The sequence below is a fragment of the Tauraco erythrolophus genome, unplaced genomic scaffold (genome assembly GCF_009769465.1).
Source record: "Tauraco erythrolophus isolate bTauEry1 unplaced genomic scaffold, bTauEry1.pri scaffold_52_arrow_ctg1, whole genome shotgun sequence".
NCBI lineage: Eukaryota > Metazoa > Chordata > Aves > Musophagiformes > Musophagidae > Tauraco > Tauraco erythrolophus.
The window spans coordinates 30,358-43,146 of NW_028238620.1; the positions used below are offsets into that span (position 1 = coordinate 30,358).

Consider the following 12,789-nt stretch of genomic DNA (forward strand, 5'->3'; position numbering starts at 1 on the left):
AAACTCTTCACAGCTAATCTTAAAGCCCTTCATTTTGTTTTCCACTAATTCTATAAATCTTCTGGGGTAAATGACCATAATCAATGGTGGCTTATTTTCATTAAAAGTAAGTAGAAAAGCATTTTAAGTATAGGTGGGTTCTTGCTACAATATTAATAGTTTGCCTACCATGTAATATTGTAAATACTGTAATAATAAATACTTCATTGCACTACATAGAATCTTTGTCTTTCAATCAAAGTTTGCTCTGTGTGTGCAAGGGGGAAAAATACAGGGGTATTTTGTTCGTCGAATAATATGGTCTTTTTTCTTTTCTTTCAGAAAGCAAAATTCCAAGAGATACTGTTGCGAAACATCGGCAAGTTGTTATCAGGCAACAGTGGGGCTATAGTAATTTTAAAACTATATTCCTGGTTTAACGCTGATTTTTGATACATTCTCCTGACTAACTTGAAGTTCTTCTAAGAAGTCTCTGTCTCTGAAATTTTACTTCACCTATGGTACATTATTGTTATTCCAGAACGTTGGGACTACAGCTCTAGAGGGGATTCAGGCACTAAATTCCAACGTGTGAGTAGCATTGCCATTGACAGAGTATCCATTTTATCTTGTAGCACCTAAACACCAAAGGCTCGTTAATAAAAAAATAGTGCATTCACTTCTGGTACCGTTACGGTAACATTTATACAATCCGGAATAAGCGTAAGAAATCCATTTCAGCTTTTTTTCCCAATTTTGGCCACTTCCTCCCTCCTTTTTTTTTTTTTTTAATTTTTACCTCTCTCAACTTTATCTCTAGGTTTACCTCCTCATGTTGAATGATAATTCCTCTTGATTCTTGCAGATTTTTACCACCTTCTGTATTAATATGGAAATCAGCTTAACTTTTTTTTTCAGCTCAGACAGTCTACCTTTACTGCACATTCATTTCCCAAGGTTTTTCAGCAAATAGTAAATAATCATTAATTGTTACAGATATGTAAATTATAGAAAGCCTTCTAAATTATATAAAGCCTGCTACCGTGGGAGCTGGCATCCTAAGAAAAAACTAAGTTTTAAAGACCCTACTAAAGTTACCTTCAGGATCCAATGCAGCCTCTGCCTCCATTCAGCCACGTACCTGGACTGATTTGCTGAGCTGGCAGCTAATGTCACGAGTGGGTAATCATGAAACCCAGGCTAATGAGAAGGGGAAATTCAGAAGCCTAGTTCCATGTGTGAGCATTATTCCCTGTCATCTCTTTAGACTATGGCACAAGATCAGGAAAAAAAAAGTAAATCCCAATTTTGGCCATCCTGCTGGATGCCAAGCAGAGACAGTCCAAGCCGAGGGAAAAAAACTCATCAACAGCTAAGTAACTACCATTAATGTACAGCGTTTTCTTGACAGCCTCGTCTCTACCTTCTGTCCTGCAAGACACTATAACACGACAGCATGAAACTACAGGCTAAGCCGGGCCTGCTTTAAAGCTGCGTGGGTAATCTTGGTGCCAAACTACTACAAGAAGTTACATGAGAGGAAAGCTTTTCTGAGCTTGAAAATTCCAGCAGCCCTTATTCCTGCCATTGTTACCGGTCCTTGTCTTCACGTGGAAGGATGTGCTAACAAATGAGCGTCCTCTCCGCCCCACGATCACTTAGGGAGTTGGAGTCACATTGTCAAAGAAGTTACTACTTGGCCAAGACAGTGATTTAGATGCTTAATTCCTGACTCAGCTGAAAAACAGCCCTAAAAGCAGGTCTTTCTCTATTAACAGCATGTCAGATCCTTTTTTATGGCCTTTCAGCTGCTTCCTTCAGCTCATCCCTAAATCACTAACTTTCACTTATACGCAAGGAAACAAACCAAGAACAAAACCGAACCAATAGGCTCAGAAAATGGGAAAGATGACAGCTGAGCATGTACTGCTAGACAAGGACCATAGGCATAGACAAGGGCAAAAAGTTGTTTACAATATTTTGTCTCCTATAAACCTTCCAAAAGCTGCCTCCCATAGCTGATTCATTATTTGATGCAAAGAAAATGTATCTGTACTTGAGAAACAATTGGTTTTAAAACACTTTTTCCAGTTCATGCACATGCATGTGTGTCTGTGTCTGTGTGTATTTTTCTTTTCTGGACTGAACTCAAGAATGGAATTTTCTGTTTTTCATCCTTTCCTTCTGAAAGGGGAATTGTTTTGTCTGCTGAAAATATTCCCTGGGCATAACATAAAGAGACTCTTACTTTATTTCTTCGTTTTAAGCATTTTGGCAATTTAATAATTTCATTTGAAACATATTGTGATAAGGTTGCCTGATACCACATGCCTTTATTGGGCAAATTGTGCCATAGGGGTCTACTGCTGAACACATCTCCACTCACTAACCATGACGAGCATCGCCTATGGTGCTTGTAGCCATCATAAACAAGTTACCTCCTCGTTCTCCTTTGACAGTCAGTGATTATATGGAATTAAATAGGATTTCTATGATCATTTTTTGGTCTTGAAAGTCCCCAGGATTTTGGGCATGAATTTTCCCATCTTCTTGTCTTTGGCATCTGTGTCATATTCCTCTTCACTTTGACTTGTATGTTCATCCTTTTTGCAGAAGACCTCAAACCGACTGTAGACTCGCTTCTCCTTCCGCATATTCTCCATTTTTTTCAGAAGGGTGTCTCTGTCCTCTGATGGTTGTCGATGAAGATTTCGTTTCTGGCTCCCAAAACTCTCTGACCTGTGGATGTTACAGCTTTTCTCCTTCTCACCTTTCCTTTCCAAGCTTGTCGTTGACTTAGAAAGATCAGGATTACTAGTGGATGGTAGTTGCTTGGCCAGTTCAGCTCTGTTCTTCTGACTGTTGGCAGAGATTTGTTCCAAAATCACCTTGGTATCATCACGGAGGTTGCTGCTGTACAGGATGTTAGCTGTGGATGACGGAAACCTCCCCTGTGTTGGCTGGCTGCTTTTGGGAGGAAGCGGTGTTCCAAATTTATGGGGTTTTTCTTCCTCCGTCATTTCCTGACAGTCCCCTATGGAAGATCGTTTGAGAACCACAGCCTGCTTGTCAGATTTTCCACTCTCAGAAGAGGGTTCCTCCTCCAATTTCTTTTCACCTTTTGGGTTCAAAAGCTGCTTCAGCCGTAGTGATCCTTTTCTTAAAAATTCCATTGGATTTTGTTCTTGTTTTGAACAGTCTTCCTCGGATTTATTGAGAGAGCTGTCAGATCCTTGACTTCTAGATAAGTTTTCAAGAACTGATGTAGTACTTGTCCTAATCTGTGGTTTCTTCAGTTCTATATTGCCTAATTTTGAGTGTCTTCTTTGAATGTCACTCTTTCCTTCTTCTCTGGAAGAGTCAATTTCTGAGTGTCTCCACAAATATAAGACTCTCCTTTTCTGGAAGAGCAGGTTTATTCTCTATGGGGTAAAACCGGGATGATAACTTGTCCACCTTAGAACCAATATGTGCTAGGGGATCTTTACTCAACGTGTCAACAAGCTGGGGGGTTGATGAGGCCATTCCAAATGGTCTGTCAGCCTCTCCATGCACTTTGTAGGTACTGCAGGAGTCTTTGGAGTCTAGTACCCTACTCTCCAGAATCTTATATTGCACGGATTTGGTACATTTCTTCTCTGCATTCTGTGATTCTTCCTGTAGATAATTGGAAACAGCTTTGGTGTGAGTGATTGTAGCTCGGTCTGTGTCTTTGCCCACAGCTTTGTACTTCTCTAGAAGTTCTGCCACTTTAGATGAGGTGGCTGTCTTTATAGTTTCATTGTCTTTTGTCAACTCACTGGACATTTGTTCTTTTTGGATCATCTGAACTTTTTCTATTGTGGTGTTAGGCTGATCTAACTTGGCAGCACTGAAAATCAGAGAGGACCTGAGTCTTGAGCTTCTCTGGATCAAAGGATTTATTCTGGACCTAAAGGCATCTTGTTTCATTAGAGGGGTTTCTTCACCTACTCTGTCAGGATCTGCAAATTCTTTGGCGCTTTCAATTCCCAGTGACTTGCTATTAAAAGACATAGGGGATTTGAATGCTGGGATGAGGTCAGTGGAGTGCTTTGTGAGAGTATCCCCAGGAACATCATTATATGCCTCTGATTCCATAGGCATTGGAAGACCTTCTTCTGGTTCGGACTGGTATGCACTAAGGTATGAAGAAATCCTCCAGTTACGTAAACCTGTTCTATTTTCCTGTGTGTTTTTGTCTTCATCTTGGTCCTCATCTTTGTCTTGTAAGAACAGGCGTTGTTCCAGGCTTTGTTTCTGTGTAGGAGAAGTTTGGCAAATAAATTTCTGTCCTATATTCTGCCTTCTTAACATCATTCCCATTGGGCCATTGCCTGCAGGATTCAGCTGATCAGAGCCATGTCTCACTTCCCTGGAAGAGTTTGAAGGTACGTAATCCAGCCTTAAGGGAAAACCCTCCTGTGGAAAATTGGATTCAAGTTCAGGGTATCTGGGTCCCTCTCCGTAGTCTTCCAGTTCATTGAATCCTGGCCTACCACCTCGGATTCTCTCAAAGAGTCCCTGAGGTCTGCCGGAAAGATGGGGATGTTCAAACTGGTACTGGTAGAACTGATCCTTCTGAAAATGACTAGACTGGATTTTAAATTCATCCATATTGTTCATGAACATCTGCCTGGCATACTGTTTAGAAGAAGCAAAATTTTCAAATGTTCCTTCTGCAAAACTGTGTCTCTTAAAAGCATCCAACTCCAGCTGCTTGGAACGGAGAAAACCCCTGACAGGATCCATCTGAGAATTCTCCATTTCTACCTTTTATACATTCGCATGGCTGACCCCTCCACAGTATGGCGCAACATGTCATCCCGCCTGAAATTTGACAGGAAGTACCTGTCTGGATCAACTCTGTCCATAAAAGAGGGAAAAAGATTGTCATCTCTCTGGAACATCAGGGGTGCTTTTTTGGGAAAGAAAGGCATGGTATTGCCAAAGGGAGTCATGGCAAATGTGTTCTCCGCCTTTGCCAAGACATTGGCTGGAGGAACAAGAGGTTCTGACTGTGCAAACAAAATTCGGAATTCTTCGTCAAAGCTGGCCACCAGCTCCCCCTGGAAGATGTGTGCAATGCTTCTGTGAATCTTCTCAAAAGACCACATGAAACTACGAAGAGAAAGAGAGGTAATGACAGTGTATTAGCATCAAGTAACTTGACTCTACCACTTTACATTAAACCATTTTCTTGCCTGAAGAAAATTCTCCTGATACTATTTACTGCTCAGGCAGCCATTCATTACACACCGTTGTTCCCAAGCCTCACAGTTACAAATTGATTTGGCGTCACATCTTTGCAGAGGATTTCACAAGGCAATAAATGATTTCTGCTCTAGAAAAGCCCATCAGCAGGAACACCAGGAAGAGAGCGAGCTGGTGATAATCCTTACGTGAAATAGATGTTACTGCAATTGCTTTGGGTTATAGCTGGTTTTTATAACTAAAACGTCGTGCCTGTCTTTAAAAAGAGCAAAAGGATCCACTAGGGAGCTACAGCAAGTCAGCCTTGCCTCAGTCTGAGGGAAAATCGTGGAGCAAATCTTCCTGGAAGCCATTTCCAGGCACAGGAATAACCGAAACCCAACTGGGATCAGACAGCAGGGATGAGGCTTTGGGCAACCTGGTGTAGTGGAGGGTGTCCCTGCCCACGGCAGGGGGGTTGGAACTGGGTGGTCTGTGAGGTCCCTTCCAACCCAAACCATTCCAATTCTATGATTGTATTTACCAAGAGCAAACCATGCCTGACCCAATCCAAAAGAGAAGGCTCGCGGTGTGGACAAGGGGACAGCAGAAGATGAGGTTTTTCATGACTTTAGTGGTTTCCACGTGGTCTTTGCGTAAGTATCTTTGTAGCCAAATTGGAACACTGCAGACTGAATGAGTGTGCCACACAGCAAACAGGAAATTGGTTGGACTATCAGGCTTAATGAGTGGTGGTCAGTGATCTGAATTCTGACTGGTGGACAGTTATAAGTGGTGTTCCTCAGGGGTCAGGGCTTGGGGAAACAGTCTGTAACACTGTCATTAATGACCTGGACAACAGGATACTGTCTCCTTTTTATAGATCATCTACACTTTTGATGTGAAGGAAGCTTGGCTTTGCGTGTCTGGGCTTGAGGGCTTGTTTAATTGGTGTATCTACCTCAGTCGCAAAATGGTGTATTTTTCCTGAAAATTGCTGCTCCATATCCTTCAGTGAGAAAAACTTTTGTCACTGAAGTTCATTTCGAAGTGCCAAAGCTCTGCTTTACCAATGAACCAGCCTCCTTCTCAGCGAAACTGGGACGTGTAATATTCCAGGGCTTCTCACCTGTAGCTGCCGCTCAGCACCACCATGCAGTCGACCAAGAGGAACTTCTCTTTCACGTGGCCCTTGAAGGACATCCCTGTGCGGCAGTAGTAGGTTGGGCCAGAAACTGTCCTCACCCTTAGGAACTGCAAACCAGACAAGGCACTGACTCAGTTGGAAGCTGTTACTTCTCTCCCCCTGCCCCTCCTCCTTCCCCTTGCTCTTTTAACTTCCATCCTGCCACTGTTTTACACATCAGCTCAGTGGGTTCTGGCTGCGTACACAATAACAGATAAACCCCTTTCTTCGGGTGTCCTCAGCCTTCAGCCCTGTATGGTTGTGCCAGCTCTCCTAGCTTTCTTCATACTCATCTTTCACTGGGCTCTCGCCCATTTTCCTCTTTCTCAGGTTTTTACTGTCGTAACATCCCTGTGTGTCCCAGGACATATACCCCTCAGGACGCAAATTAGGGACAGGGCAGGTGTTTGGCTTGCTCACCTCCACATAGTTGAGATTGACTCTGCATTTAGCAGCTGTATCGAGGAAGAGTTGTGAGTTCATTTCATCCAGCAAGATGTACACAGGCACTCTGCGAGCAGCAGCATCCAACACCTCAAACAGCAGATCCACGTCGGTGAAAATGTCCATCACTATGGCTACCACCTGGGAAGAGAACGCACGGCAGACATTAGCGATCTGCGCCTGCGGATGTCCTGACCGACCGCGTTCCCCAGCACCTCACATTCTGCAGCCGCGCTGCTGCGCGTCTCCATTTCCAGTCTCTTTTTGAACAGGAACCTTCCCATTTGAAGGTTCCTTTAAACATCGGGGGCCCCAGAAATGCGAACGACATTGCTGCCTATGGTGTGTACCTTGCGTAAGAGGGAGAGAGGTGAGGGAAACACCTCACTGCCACTGGGTGTTCCCTTACTCATTAATCCAATGACAGCAGTGGGGTTTTTGTCACGTAACCACACTGCAAGGTCGTGTTGAGCTGCTTGGCCACTACCTGCTCACCCCCTCCAACACACCCATGCCATTTTTAGATCACTTCCTGGCCAGTGTTCAGTTAGCCACTACATAGCTGCATCTACATGCTGATAATATGGGAAGTAGCTTCAAAGCTCTATCTCCTTGCCCTTCCCAACTTTATTTTATATAAATACCTGATGGAAGGGTGTAAGGAAGATGGAGCCAAACTCTTCTCAGTGGTACCCAGTGAAAGGACAAGACACAAATTGAAATACAGGAAATTCCAGTTAAGCATAAGAAAAACCTTTTACTGTAAGGGTGATTGAACACTGGAACAGGTTGCCCAGAAAGGTTATGGAGTCTCCATCCTTGGAGATACTCAAGGACATGCCCTCTCTAATCAACCCTGCTTTGGGCAGTGAGGCTGGACTGGACTGTCTCCAGAGATCCCTTTCAGCCTCAACTATTGTGTGATCCTGTGAACTCTCGGTATAGTTTAGCACGGCCTTATGCATTTTACCGTAAGACCAGAGAGCAGAGGCTAGCTCTGATGCAGTAAACAGTAGTTTTAGAATCATCCTTCCTCTCTGTCAGGTCCTGGGAGCAAAGTTAAGGGAATGAGCAGAGGACCTGATGCATTCTGATTCATCTTTCATACACAGAAAATTTTATCTCTGCTCTAGTTGAGCTCTTCACTGTCTCACCTGCTGAGCTGCTCGAATCATTCTGCGAGCCTCCTCCTTGATGCTGGGATTGTCCGGGGGTGGTGGCTGCACAAGGGTTGTCACTTCTGTTCCTCTGAACCCAAAGACCATTGGCCAGCCCAGGTCAAGCTCAGGAACAGCGAGGTCTGAGTTCATGGGCCAGTAAGTCCCAGAGGATCCATCCATGTCATTGTCACCTGCAGTGTCTGTGCTACCTTCCTGATTGGCGTACTGGGGTTTCTGGAGATTCTGTATGATGTGATCCACCTCTGAGTTGCAAAGAAAATCAGGGGCTGCTTCCTCTGCCAGGAAGCGTTGGTAACTTTCTTTGCCCTCTTCGGTAAGCACATCCAGAGCTAAGCGGTAATACTCCTTGTAATGGGGGGGGAGATAGTTAGGGTCAAGGGGATTGTCCCCCTGTGAGGAGCTTTGAGACCGACGAGCCATGAGGGGAGGGAGAGCTGTAAGAAAAGAATAACCAACAATGAGAGTGGTTTCACTCCAGTGACGCATCCATCCTCATAAATGGTGAGAGTTGGGGGTTGGTGATGGCAAAATCAAAAGGATGGAGATGCAAAGCACACAGAGTAATGTTGGAGAAAGTTCATTCCGAATGGATGGGGAGCGTTAAATTAGGCAAAGGCGGTAATCACGTACGCATTACTTTAACACAGTTAAATGTTTTGGGCAAAATAAGGAACAAATCAAATCGAGAAGCACTGTGATGAACAAGGATGATGCATCTAACAGAACACCCAACTTTCTGTTTTAGGCTGTCGATTGCTAAGCTTAAATTTGTCTTTGTTTTAAAGCTACCTCCTCCCCCGACTCTAAAGAACAGTGCTGCTGCTTATTATCTGAGCTCCACTAAAACTCATTTCCAAAAGCTACAAAAACTATTTACTATGTGCAATATGGCACTAAACCAAAAAGCATATGCATATACACAAATGCACCCTTCCAGTTCTTATAAATTGAGTGTTGCAGTTACCTCAGCATATGAACAGAAGGGTATGAGTGGAATGCAGGCAAGTGTTAGGGTATGCTGCTGTTGTAACGCAGTCAGAAATCAGACAAGTCTTCATGAGATCCATGAAGAAATAAAGCACCAGAGACATGATTGATTCTTCAGTCTCTTATGTCGGGAAAGATCTGAGCTGAAGTGGCTCATGTTCAATATTTGACAATTCTCTGAAGGTAGCCTATTATTTGAGACTAAAGACAAATCTGATTTTAACCAATTTTTGAAAGAAAAGCTTATCATGCCACAAATACAACTCAGTAAATAATATCCTGCTGATTTGCAAAGAACTCCAAATGCTTGGACATCCTTTTCCTGGGGCCCCAGCACTGACATGCCAACAGAGGCTTCCTCATAATCAAAAAAAACCAGTGTGGCTGTTGACCATTCATGCAAAGTTGCATTAGTAGAAAGTGTAAGTATAGAGAGTGAAAGTGGCTGCTATTGTTGTTACAAAGAGATCAATATAATGATTAATACAATTATTTCCATACTGTTATAAATCAAGAAGGAGAAGATGGACCTTTAAAGAAAAGTGTCAGCTAATGCTGAGGGTTATTAGGTGAGGAACAGAGCAGACACCACCACTACACAGACCCAGAGGGAACTCACAGCCTTAACGTGTTGTGGATATGGAAGTCTCATGCCTCGCATCTTGAAAAAGGCTATTACAAATCTGAACTGTGACTCTTCAGCCTAGAGAGACATTTGCAAAATACGACCAGGGACAGCAGTCCATTTTCTCCTCCACTACAAGAACTAAAAGGGCACAAAATTAAACCAGCAGGTAGTGGGTTCAAATGGAACACCAGGAAACACTTTTTCCTCAATGGTACTTACTCTGCAGAACTCCTTCCCGCGGGCTGCTTTAGGATGGTTGGAGGAAGCATTGTGCCAACAGGGCAGGCACGGATGCTCCAACCCTAACGGCGCTGATTCGCCTTTGTCAGAACACTCTTCCACCGTCCCGCAGTGCCTGACTGGGAAGGCGGGTCAGGAAACAGGGGGAGGGCTACGTGGGGCGGTCCGTACCGTGAGAGGAGTCGCTTTAGTTCCCTAAGGATTTGGGGTGGTCGATATGTTCATTAATAAGCAGGAAAACCCGTACCGGTGAAGAAATGTTTGATGCAAAAGCAAAAGGATCCCGGTGGTTTTCTCGAAGCCACCGGCCGCAGGGAGCAAACACACACGGAGCGGGGGGGACCCCCGGTGCGACCGAGCGCGGTGCTCGGGCGGAGGGACCGGCGGCCCCGGGAGGGGCGCCGGTCCGTGACGGACACCCGGACGGGCCGGGGCCGGCAGCCGGCGGGCGGCTCAGCCCGCACCCCCTCCCACCGCGCCGAGGGGCCTCCGGCCCCGCAGAGGCGGCGCAGAGGCCGGTACCGCCCGCGGGCAGCGGGCCCGGGAGCGCCGCCCGCCCCGAGCGCAGGAGCGGGCGGGCCCGGGCGGAGCCGCCTCCCCGGGCGCCACCTCCACCTGCCGCGGCACGTCCCGGGGCCGCCGCGAACTCCCGAACTGGACGGCGCCGGGCGCGGGAGCGCGAACAGCGGCCGGAACGCTGCGCCGGCACGGGAGAGCGGGCGGGGGGCGCTGCCCTAATTCAGCCCCCGCTGCGGGGAAGGTCGTGCCGAGGGGGCGCCTGGAGGGACCTGCCGGCCTGACCCCCGTGCGCGCCCGGCGGGGGTGAGTCCCTGAGCCGCCTGGCTCCCTGCAGCTGCTCTCGGTTCTTCCGAACCAGGGGCACGAATCCGAGAACCGTGAAATGAAAACCAGAAGTCGTGTTTCTCCCACCACAAGCCTAAGTAGCTCATGACCTGCAAGGATGTAAGGACAAGTCCCTAACAAGTGGGCAAGAAATTCTTCCCTCTGAGGGTGGTGAGGCACTGGCACAAGTTGCCCAGAGAAGCTGTGGCTGCCCCATCCCTGGCAGTGTGCCAGGCCAGGCTGGATGGGGCTTTGGGCACCCTGGTGTAGTGGAGGGTGTCCCTGCCCATGGCAGGGGGGTTGGAACTGGGTGGTCTGTGAGGTCCCTTCCAAACCAAACCATCCCATGATTCTATGATTCTATGATAAGTAGCTACAATAGGTGTGTTTGACCATTATACTGTTTCCAGGGAAAGGCAGGAAAATTGTAAAAAAAAGTATTCTTTTCCCCCAAGAAGACCCTAGATTACCCTGAGCCTACGTGTGTGGAAATTCTACAGTTTGCTCACTTTTAAAGTACAGCTGGCAGTACTTTGACTCCCCTGAATAGATCCTCATTTTTATTGTAGAAATGAAGTTCAGGAAGAATCCGAAGATTTCGTACCTCTGCCTGGACTGCGTGACAAGTTGTTTGCAGCCGCAGCTGTGCGTGGGCAGCCTGCTGCATGCACAGCTGAACACGCAGTGCCACGGGAGTTCCGTGCCCCAGGTAGTGCCAGAGCGACAGCGCTGGGTGACGCAGACAGTCTGCGCCCACGCCATGCGGCCAATTACCCGTCACAGCTGTGGGGCAGCACGGGTGAGCGAGAGCTGCAGCTTCAGCCACCTACACGCACTGCACTCACTGGGGATGCACTGCAGTATAGAATCCTTGACAGAGACAGACCAGTTCTGGTTTGAAATATCTTAAATATTCTGCAACTCTTAAGAGAAAACTAACTTAATAGGATTCCAGAGAGTGAAAGCACTTGATAGTTCTTGGGAATTATCTGGAATGCATTCAAAAACATATGGTCCTGTCTGCTCTTGTCCGCATCTGCTGGTATGTCAGAAGTGGAACAAGTGTCTGCACCTTATGTTTGTGCAAGATGAGAAGCTGATGGTCTACTGATGGAGATTTAAAAATGGGATGGGAAATAAAAAGAGTTTGAAGAGTGACTGGTGGTGTCTACATCTGTAAGGAAAGATTACCATAGCTAGTAACTATTTGATAGCCTTCTACGATAAGTTCACCCTCCTAGCAGATGAAGGGAAGGCAGTGGACGTAGTTTTTCTGGATTTTAGTAAAGCCTTTGATACTGTCATTCGCAGCATCCTTCTGGACAATTCATCCAACTGTGAAATAAGCAGGTACACGGTGCGCTGGGTGAAGAACTGGCTGGACAGCAGGGCTCAAAGGGTCATAGTGAATGGGGCTACATGTGGCTGGTGACCAGTCACCAGCAGCGTTCCTCAGGGCTCAATTCTAGGGCCAGTTCTGTTCAATATTTTTATCAACAATCTGGGTGCAGGAGTTGAACGTACCATTAGCAAGTTTGCTGATGATAATGAACTGAATTAGTTAAAGTATTAGTTAAGTATTGAAAGACCTGCCTGGAGCCTTAGAATCACTGAATCATAGAACGGTTTGAGTTGACTCTTTTAAGGGACATTAGGCCTTTCAGAGGGATCTGGATAGACTGGAACATTGGGCAATCATCAATAGGATGAAATTTAACAGGAGCAAATGCCAGGTTCTCCACTTGGGATGGAGTAACTCTGGACACAGGTATAAACTGGGAGAGGAGTGGCTGGAGAGTAGCCCTGCAGAAAAGGATCTGGGGATGCTGGTTGGCAGCAGGAGTCAGCAGTGTGCCCTGGCAGCCACGAGGGCGAACCACATCCTGGGGTGTATCAAACAGTATAACCAGCTGGCCAAGAGAGGTGATTATCCCGCTGGATTTAGCACTGGTGAGGCCTCAGCTTGAATGCTGTGTGCAGTGCTGGGCCTCATCATTTAAAAATGATGCTACGGTTCTTGAATGTGTCCAGAGGAGGGCAACAAAGCTGGTGACAGGGCTGGAAGGCACATCCTGTGAGGAGAAGCTGGG

General features: G+C 46.2%; 1 protein-coding gene across 1 annotated transcript; it reads right to left on the reverse strand.

The window, feature by feature from the left end:
* Positions 1 to 2,474: 2,474 nt before the first annotated feature.
* Positions 2,475 to 8,430, reverse strand: SACK1H (scaffolding CK1 anchoring protein H). The gene is given in 7 exon segments (XM_009987347.2): positions 2,475 to 3,295; positions 3,298 to 3,360; positions 3,363 to 4,775; positions 4,778 to 5,118; positions 6,320 to 6,444; positions 6,797 to 6,961; positions 7,975 to 8,430. Coding segments are annotated over 7 exon segments (3,375 nt in total). The 5' UTR covers positions 8,422 to 8,430.
* Positions 8,431 to 12,789: the final 4,359 nt, after the last annotated feature.